Source organism: Macrobrachium nipponense, chromosome 17, assembly GCF_015104395.2.
Source record: "Macrobrachium nipponense isolate FS-2020 chromosome 17, ASM1510439v2, whole genome shotgun sequence".
NCBI classification, from domain to species: Eukaryota; Metazoa; Arthropoda; class Malacostraca; order Decapoda; family Palaemonidae; genus Macrobrachium; species Macrobrachium nipponense.
Window position 1 is genome coordinate 53,481,488 of NC_087210.1, and position 10,814 is coordinate 53,492,301.

At 36.5% G+C, this 10,814-nt stretch overlaps 1 protein-coding gene across 1 annotated transcript in view; it reads right to left on the minus strand.

Moving 5' to 3' along the window:
- LOC135196230 (transcription factor SPT20 homolog) overlaps window positions 1-10,814 on the minus strand; it is a gene marked incomplete in the record, with an annotated part of 603,094 nt that overhangs the window by 128,222 nt on the left and 464,058 nt on the right. The window contains 1 exon segment of the mRNA XM_064222878.1: window positions 2,243-2,354. Coding sequence (XP_064078948.1) covers window positions 2,243-2,354 — 112 coding nt within the window.

Sequence of the window (10,814 nt, forward strand, 5' to 3'; positions counted from 1 at the left end):
GAAGTGCTTTTTTTTTGCTCCGCGCTTGGACCATGTATTGTGCCACATTATACACATTGTGTGTGTTTTTTTTTTGGTGCTAGTGATGTCTCGCAGCGTTGTTGGCCCACAGGAGATTGCTGCAATAATAGACCTTCACAAAGCAGGTATCCCAAATAAGGACATCGCTGCCCAGAAAGGCCTAGGTGTGCGAACCGTGCAGCGTTGGGTGAAGCGCTTTCACGATTCAGGCAGCTCGTGTATCCCTGCCCCTGCCCCTAAGCCTGGACAGCCTCGTATAACCTCTCAGAGGACTCTGAAGGTTCTACATCAACAGTTGAAGTCTGATCCTTCATTATCTGCCTCAGAAATCAAGGAAAAGAACCCCCGTTTGTTAGGTCACGTGTCTTTAAGTACGGTGCAGCAGCGTATCCACCTTCTTTTGTGCAGCTACAAGGCTTGGAAGAAGCCGCTTCTGTCTGAGCGTCATCAGCGCCGTCGGCTTTAATTTGCCAAGAAATTTGTTGTTTGGGGTGAAAAACAGTGGAAGAAGGTGTTGTGGACTGATGAGGCTACGTTCTTTGTGACGGGAAGGGGGGCTTAACGTGTTTATCGTCCTTCTGGGTCGGACCCTTACCTCCCCCAGTACACCATGGCAGTGTGGGGGATTTAGTCATTCTTCCTAAGAACCAGATGATGAACCAGTATAACTATTTTGAATTGTTGAATGACGTGTTAGAGTCAAGTTTTGAGAAAACGGGGGCCGCGTTTTTTATGCACGACGGTGCTCCCTGTCACACTGCCCGTAGTGTTAAGAATTGGCTTAAGGATTGCGCTATACCCTTCTTTGATGAGTGGCCTGGTAACAGCCCTGACCTAAACCCAATTGAAAACCTCTGGGCCATCATTAAGGGGAAGCTTAAGAACATCCCTGCCACCACTATCCCACCCCAGTTGGAGGCAGCTATTCGCCAGGTGTGGGGGAAATTCCCCAAGAAACACTCCAAAGTCTGGCCATGAGTGTTCCTAGACGTATCAGGCAAGTCATTAAACGTCGGGGGAACATAACCAAGTATTAATTTCTTATGTAAGTACCCAATTTCCACTTTTTTTCTAACTAATATAAAAAAAAAAAAAAATTCAGGGCGGCCCCTAACTTCTGCGCTACTATATATATATATATATATATATATATATATATATATATATATATATAAATATATTTATATATATATATATATATATATATATATATATATATAATATATATATATATATATATATACTATATATATATATACACAGGCAGTCCCAGGGTTACGACAGGTTCGGGTAACGACGGGTTCGGCTTATGACGTTCTGAGGTTAAGGCGCTTTTCAATTATATTCATCAGAAATTATTTCCAGGGTTACGACGCCTACAATGCTCATCTGGCAGAAGAAATATACAATGCTCATCTGGCAGAAGAAAATACAAAATAATCAATATTTGAAGGTTTTTTTTGCTGAAAAATGCAATAAGAATGCAGTTTACATAGTTTTCAATGCACCCAAAGCATTAAAAGTAAGGTTTTCTTAGGATTTTTGATGATGTTCCGGCTTACAACAACGGGTTTTCGGCTTACAACGCGTCTCTAGAACGGATCCCCGTCGTAAGCCGGGGACTGCCTGTAAATATATATATATATATATATATATATATATATATCTAATATATATATAATATATATATAAGCAATTTTTGTTGCAACAGAATTCCATCTAATAAAAGGAGCCCATAAAAATACCAAAATATAGGAAGAAAGCACTATATTCCAGAGGCTGCTGTCCCTCTTCAGGAAGGTAATGAATGAGAAAAATTACACAAAAAGGTGGTATTTTTCACGAGAGATCCGTCCACAAGTAAGCTGCTTTAGGTCACCCCTGTTGAAAACTAGTCTTTAATCCTCTTAAGTGCTGGTTGAATCCCAGGCACGCTTTGAGATGTTCATGACCTGTCTTTGTTCAATCAAGCTACTGTAAATTATACATGACAGATTCCAGTTTATTCATCCTAGAGGGTTTGCTGTATAGTATTGTCAGTAATTCTGCTTTCTATTAAGGTGATTTCTTAAGGGATTGCACACCAAAGGTAGTAATGAAAAGGTTTAGTTAACATTTCACAGACATTGGGAGCATATTATGAGAGCTTAAATACTAAAACTATTTCTCCTATAACACTAAAAAGGTGGTAATTTTAATCAACCATTATATCTTCTGATACCTGCTAAAAGGGCTTGCAGTCCAGAAACATTAGTTGAGCCTGAGGAATCTGTATTCGCTGGAGATTTGTTGTGACAAGTTGTATCACTGACCCCACCAACGAGACTCACAACCTGTAATGCAAATATAGTTTGAAATAAAATGATGAACAATAAAATAAATAAATATACTTGCAAGTACTGCCAAAAAATGTAAAATATATATGAATTTAATACTTAGCAAAGGACAGCGATAACGGTATAATCCTTTACGCTAGATTTTCATACAAGCCAGTTAATCATATACATGCCTATAGTATTTGTATTCCAATGTTCACACACTCACTAGCCTTTTGTCTGATAGACAGAAGTAAAGTAACTCCTATTATGTGCCCTGGGATACTTAGGTATGTTTCAACCAGCACTGTAGCCTGCCTCACTTTTTGCGTAAACTGATGTGAGGCAGAGAGATTAAGAGGGTTGGGAGGAGGGTACTCATATATTTAATGAGTCAGTAAGAAAAATTAATAGACAACAAATATTTTTTATTACAGCTGCACTAGCCATATATGTAACTGTATAGTATGCCTGAATTACTAATTTGGGTAGGAAGTTAAGTTACTGAATGCCCCAAAGTGTTTCCATATCTTTTAGTATCCAGTAGTAATTGGGAACTGTTATGAGTAACAAGTGATATCTCTGATACATAACAGATTTGCAAAAAGTAAGGAACAAAACTTATGAAGTAAAAAGCAAAATGCTGTGTCAGGTCTGTCTTTCAGAATGAGAAAGGAACTAGACTTCCCATCAACATTACATATAACAGCCAATAACACATGAAATTTACGTTTCTTGATATCACTATGAAAGAGACGATGAGTGGTGATGAGCCAGATGACAATTCCAAAGTTCTCCCATCCCATTGTAAAATATGGCCATGGCATCTACTAGGGTCTTACAAGAATACAAATCCTTCCAGGAGTAGCATCTCAACAGTAAGAAATATCATAGATAAACTACCACTGCCAAGTATCTGCACATAAAATAGATAATAATTACATTGTATTTAATACAATCACAGTAGAGAGTACTGTAGTACTTATTTCATCCTTTGCCCAGCCCAGAGAGAGGAACAGTCAGTTGGTGTTGCCTGTTAATATCTGGGCTCCACATATAAAGTATGTAAGTTCTTAATTTGACAGGAAAAAGTAGCTTCATTACTTGTGACTGACAATTAGGAAAGAATGGTCATTTGTCGCTTGCATCCTTGATACAATGTAAGGGGAAAACATTATAACCAGCCTCCATTGTAAATGACCTTACATAACTGTGAGGATCTTGTTTACCCTTCTTGAAGATACAAACACAAGTACAAGGATCATCTTTCATGTGAAATCCAACAAAGAGGCTTCCTAGAGTGGCTTGTCTAAAGGCTTGGTAAGCCCTCAGGATAAAGCAGAGATCCCATTTTATAGGTTTCAGTAACTCACAAGGAACTTGTTTTTAGAATAGAAAGGGAAGTACACATACCATTGGCATGAGACAGTAGTTAATAACCCAGGAAGCTTATGCATCATGATAATGACCATAAAGAGAGAAGATAAAGAGTTATCATAAAAACTGATGAAGATTCCAAAATAGTCCCACAACCAGGAAAACACAACCCACTGTATCTACTAGTCCCAAGAAAGGACAGTTTTCCCAGTAAGTAACACCTCACTATATGGAGGAGTAATGATTGTAGTTAATATTTGACAATGTCTCCAAGGATTGCATGAGACAGATAGAGAGAGAGAGAGAGAGAGAGAGAGAGAGAGAGAGAGATTGGTGGAAGAATAAAGGGGAGTGGTTAAATGGCGGTTGGAAGCGTGTGTCTGTTGTGGCACTCTGTGTAAATCAGTGGCGTGAGTCTGTTACGAGAGTCGGAAGAAGTAAGGCGTTTTGTGGAAGGCATAAAGTTGGTTTTGGCAGCAGTCTTGTCCGTTGATGTGTTATTTGATAGATTTTGGGGTTGTAAAGTTGTTGTGCGTGTGTCTGTCTGGTTGTGGTGGGGTTGAAGAGCTTGGTAGTGCATTTCGGTGTCTGTGAGTTGTGGTTGGGGCAGTGTTGGTGTTGGCGGGCTGTTGGGCTGGGGTAAGTTGTGTGGTTGTCGTGTTCTTTCGGGTTGTTGGTGTTCGTCTGCAGTGATTTGTCAGGTTATTGAGTTGTTGTGGGGTTGTGGGTCTTGGTTGGTTGGTTTGTGTTTGGTTATCGGTGGTGGTTGTGTTGGCTAGCCTATAGCCTATATCCAGCGGACAGCACCGCCTAGCCCGGAGTATCTGGAGTTGGGTAAGTAAGTGTTTGTTTTTTGTATGTTCGGTATTTCGTTGAACCAATTGTCCTGCAAGTTAAAAGTAATGTAAAGGGGAAAGTGTGAGTGTGGGAAATTTTGTCAGCTTGTACTATTAACCCTTTAACGCCGAAGGGGTATAATAAAAATCGTCTCCTGTATGCCAGGGGGGTCTCGGAGTGAGAGCCGAAGCGGAAAAAATATTTTTTTCAAAAAATCACAGCGCGCTTAGTTTTCAAGTTTAAGAGTTCATTTTTGGCTCCTTTTTTTGACATTGCCTGAAGTTTAGTATGCAACCATCAGAAATGAAAAAAATATAATTATCATATATAAATAATGCGATATATGATAGCACAAAAACAAAATTTCATATATACGTAATTGTATTCAAATCACACTGTGAGCAAAACGGTTAAAACTAACAAGTTAATTTTTTTCCGTTGTATTGTCCACTAAATTGCGATCATTTTGGTACATAACATATTGTAAAACGATCAAACCAACAAAGAGGAAATATTATCACAAAATGATCCATGAATTCGTAACGCGCGGACGTAAAAAAAAAGTTTTTTTCAAAAATTCACCATAAATTTAAATATTGTTCTAGAGACTTCCAATTTGTTTCAAAATGAAGATAAATGATTGAATATTACTATAATGTAAGAGTTTTAGCTTACACTTGCAGTTTTTGACCATTTCGGATGAGTTAAAGTTGACCGAATGTCGATTTTTTATATATATATTTTTTTATATACAAATGTTTCGAAAATGAAAAAAGCTACAACCTTCAATTATTTTTTTGTCATATTCTACATGAAATTGCACACATTTTCATATATAAAACTCTATGAAACGCCTAATATGAAACAGGAAATATTACGAGAATGCGACGCACGCATTTCAGAGATTTACGGCGAAGAATCCGCGAGCAGAGAGAAGGAAAGTTTTTTTTTTTTTAATTCACTATAAATCTAAATATTGTGCTAGAGACTTCGAATTTACTTCAAAATGAAGATAAATGACTGAATATTACTAGACTGTAAGCGTTTTAGCTTACAATTGCGTTTTTTGACCATTTCGGTAAAGTCAAAGTTGACCAAACGTGGTTTTTTTTCTATTTACCGTGATTTATATGCAAATATTTTGAAAATGAGAAAAGCTACAACCTTCAATTATTTTTTGTTGTATTCTACATGAAATTGCACACATTTTCATATATAAAACTTTATGAACCGACTAATTTAAAGTGGTGCAAATATTACGGCAATCGGACGAAAAAATTTCTGATTTTTTTCGGAAGAATTACCGTGCGGACGTACGGAAAATGTTTTTTTTTTTTTTTCATAAATTCACCATAAATCGAAATATTGTGCTAGAGGCTTCCAATTTGTTGCAAAATGAAGGTAAATGATTGAATATTACCAGAATATAAGAGTTTTAGCTTACAATTGCGTTTCTCGACCACTTCGGTAGAGTCAAAGTTGAACGAAGGTTGAAATTTTGGCACTTACCATTATTTATATGAAAATATTTCAAAACTGATAAAAGCTACAACCATGGGTTTTTTTAGTTGTATTGTATAATGAAAAATTGCGCACATTTCAATCTATAAAACTTTTAATTTGTAACGGGTTAATTTAAAAATGGTGCAAACCTTTACAACAATCAAGAACCTAAAAAATTTCTGAGTTTTTTCGGAAGAAGAGTTACCCCGCCGCGTACGTAATGGAAAAAGTTTTTTCATAAATTCACCATAATCGAAATATTGTGCTAGAGACTTCCTTTTTTGTTGCAAAAATGAAGGTAAATGATTGAATATTACCAGAATATAAGAGTTTTAGCTTACAATTGCGTTTCTCGACCACTTCGGTAGAGTCAAAGTTGAACGAAGGTTGAAATTTTGGCACTTATCATTATTTATATGAAAATATTTCAAAACTGATAAAAGCTACAACCATGGGTTGTTTTTAGTTGTATTGTATATGAAATTGCGCACATTTCAATCTATAAAACTTTATGTAACGGGTAATTTAAAATGGTGCAAACTTTACAACAATCAAGACGAAAAAATTTCTGATTTTTTCGGAAGAGTTACCGCGCGTACGTAAGGAAAAAGTTTTTTCATAAATTCACCATAAATCGAAATATTGTGCTAGAGACTTCCATTTTGTTGCAAAATGAAGGTAAATGATTGAATATTACTGGAATATAAGTGTTTTAGCTCACAATTGCGTTTTTCGACCATTTCAGTAGAGTCAAAGTTTACCAAAGGTTGAAATTTTTGCACATCGTTATTTACATGAAAATATTTCAAAACTGATAAAAGCTACAATCATGAGTATTTTTTTTTGTTGTATTCTACATGAAATTGCGCACATTTTCATATATAATACTTATTTAAAATGGTGCAAAAATTATGTCAAAGTGACGAAATAATTTCCGAGATGAGTCACTGATACTTTTTAGTGTAATAAGAAATTCGTGCTTGCGCTTCTGCGTAATAATTGTAAACAAAACAACGCCTTGATCCATGAGCTCCAAGCATCCCCCAAGGCGCGTGATTCAAATGTTTTCACCTGGTATGCCTATAAGTATTTTCCGGCAAATTTTTAAAAAAACTTTTTTTATTGACGTACCATACGTCCAATCGGCACCCAACCGACAATTTTTGTCGACATATAATACGTCCAATCGGCGTTTAAGGGTTAACGTAACTGTGGGGAGTTTGCTTGCTTTTTTACTTAGCTTTGATTCTGCCACAACATCTCCATAAACATTATAAACGGGAAAATATCAATGAAATTAGAAATGTTACCCGTCGCTGCAATGTTGTGTTTCGTAAATGAAGTGCACTTGAATATGGATGTGACAGGGAATGTCTACATTCAAATCGGTGCACTTGAATCACTGGACAATAGTAATTAACATCTGATATTGTGAAGACTTTCTCAGAGCTAGACAGCCAATATTTCATATTGATTTCAGGAAATTTTACCACATTTTAATGGTCTTAAAATCAACTTCCTTTGAATTGTTTACACATTCGGAGGGATGGCAAGCAGTGACTGCACTCTACAAACCAGAACATACCTTTGTTTAACAAAAAGTTACAGTATGACAGGCTATACAAGTCATATTTGATAAAAACTGCAGAGAATTTTCTTAAGGACATTATCTCCTTTTGAAAAGACAGGATCATAAAAAATGACTTAGACCTATAAGGTCCCGTGTCTTTTTGTTGGTTAAACAGCTTATGATGTTTGGATTATAGGCGTATCTTATATTCAGGTGTTTTATTGTGGTGTTTGTTGTGGTTATTCATGTTTTTGTTACTGCTGTTATGGTGTTTGTAGTATCTTAAAAAATTTTTCATTTGGTGTCTTCACATTGCAGAATGAACATAAACCTATTCATAAAGTACTGGTGTAAAGAATTAACGGCTTACTCTTGTTAACTGAAATTCAGTCATTTGTTTGGATTAAAAGTAATTGAGATCTTTATGAGTACTATAGTCTATGCTAGAATATTCTCCTAACAACAGAGAGAGAGAGACTCTTATGTATCTTTATGTCCAACAGGGTAATCTACAAAAATGTCCCCAAAACTGTGATTCTTGAGCTACTCACAGACTGGTTTGAACCATCTCATACATAACTTTTCAGCTGTCATATATCTTTCTTATTTCGTTAATTATCTTGTGATGCCTTCGTACCATAACCTTCATTTTCATAGAAATGCTACAACAGCCTTATATTTACTTAACACAGTGCAGGCAGTCCCCGGTTATCAACAGTCTCAGTTAATGGCGATCTTGTTTTATGGCGCTTGTCTAGTTCCATAAAATCGGTGATTTATGGACCCATAATGGGCCAAGTTTTGGTTATTGGCACCATAAGGTGCTAATAATAGAGTTATGGCACCATAGGTGCCATTAACCAGTTGTCGGCGCCATTAACAGAAACTTGGCACCATAAGCTCCATAAATCTCAGTTTCAGTTAATGGCAGTTTTTGCTTATCAGCACCCCGCTGAGAACAGAACCACTGCCAATAACCAGGGGCTGCCTGTAATATAATTTGTTATCCTTTAGTAAATATATTTTCAATATAGTTCATTGAGAGCAGTTTGATAATTGTGTGTAAGGCTGAATTAGTCCTAAGATTGACTTCAGTGTGACATCGGCTACACAAGCACAAATTTTACTTTTATTTTCTGTGGAATAAGTGGCGTTACAGATACTATGGCCATCCATGCATGTGTAATAAATACATTATTTCACATTACAGTATCTGTAAATAAAAACCCATGACCTGAGGTCATGGCATTAGGAGGGTCCTACGTGACCAAAGCAGATCTAGATTACGCTATGCGCTGTCTGCAGTAGCCTGGTTTAGCTCTGTATATTGTCAGCATTTTATATTAATGATAACTTTGCACAACAACTTCCATGGGAAGCGGTTGACCTGTTAACCTACGCCGGAAACTTGTAACTTCCGAGCCGGCGGACTACGTATGTTTTTATATGAATCGCTGAGATAGCTAATGTTCCGCTATCGACGTGATGCTCTAGAATGGCAGTTCCGTGCCAGCCTTCAAACATATCGGTCTCCCGACCGATCTGCATCTCTTAGTATGGAGTTACAGAATAAAGTTATTTGTTTGTGCTTTTTCTTAAATGTTTACATTCCACTTTCTGCATATAGTGCTATATTATATATTGTGGAGATGAAACTACTATATTAATTAAAAGGTACTCTATTTCCAACCGATACAGGTAGTTTTTCCGTGCCAGCCTTCAAACATATCGGTCTCCCGACCGATCTGCATCTCTTAGTATGGAGTTACAGAATAAAGTTATTTGTTTGTGCTTTTTCTTAAATGTTTACATTCCACTTTCTGCATATAGTGCTATATTATATATTGTGGAGATGAAACTACTATATTAATTAAAAGGTACTCTATTTCCAACCGATACAGGTAGAAAGCTATTTGACGTGTAGACCCATGCCCTTTCATTGTCTCAATATATAATACAGTGGTACCTCGACATATGAAATTAATCTGTTCTGAGGCGGACTTCGTATCATGAGCTTTTCGTATCTTGAACCGCATTTTACATGTAAAATGCCTTATCCATTCCCAGCCCTACAAAAACGCCCCAGTAAATTAGGCTTACAAAACATGTTCCAGGGTTACGACACTGATCCGACGGAAGAAATATGACTCCAAAAAGGCAAAATACTGTACATACTTGAGTAATATTCAACTGCATGTAATGTTCAACCCTATTTTTGCTGCATATATTAGGACTTTAGCATATGTCCCTTAGCAATAAGCCTAGCCTATGTTAGCGGTTGCTACTGTAGCCTAGTCTATGATTCTGACATCTAAACCTAAGAAGCTAAAAGCTTAGAATATGCCAATAAAATGTATAAATAATCAGTATGTACTCATTGCAAATAATTATTAATTAATCATTAACTATAAATACACAAAAAAAAAAAAAAAAAACTTCCAATCGATTGTTTACACTCAGCTCTTACCCGTCTTACGAGTACCGAATAATCGCCAAGCAATCACTTTTCCTAGCACACAGTAAGCCATAAATTTTCATTATCTCTCTTCAACTACTGAAACTACCACACAGTATAATAACCATTCATTTCTATTCTTTATTCCATCTTTACCTAATGTTTTTTTTTTTTTTTTTTTATCAAATGTATTGCATGAAAAAAATAAGTTTTTTTTCAATTTTACAGCATTCCTTTTACCAATAGAATACATAGAGCACAAGGGGTAGATGCTGACCAATAGGAGGAGCAGGACACCCTTAAACGGATGACTAGCATCAGGAACAATGGGAGAGCGGGAGGATGGTGGCGAGTTTACTCAGTTGGCGGCGCGTGAGTTTTAAAATGGTTCTCGGTGGTCCGGGTGAATCTCGGGACTTTACAGCGACAACCTTTCATAACTTGAACTATGTAGAGCCAAAAAATTTTCGTATTTGCTTTCGTATCTCGAGTTTTTCGTAAGTTGAGCCTTTCGTATGTCGAGGTACCACTGTAATTTTATGTGTAGGCCTATGTCTTGACATTGCTACAAAATTTAAGAATTTGACATGTAGGCCTATGCCCTGTCATTGCCTCAAAACATAAGAAATTGACGAGTAGGCCTATGTCCTGTCATTGCCTCAAAATATAAGAATTTTACACGTAAGCCTATACCCTGTCATTGCCTCAAATATAAGAATTTGACATGAAGGCCTAT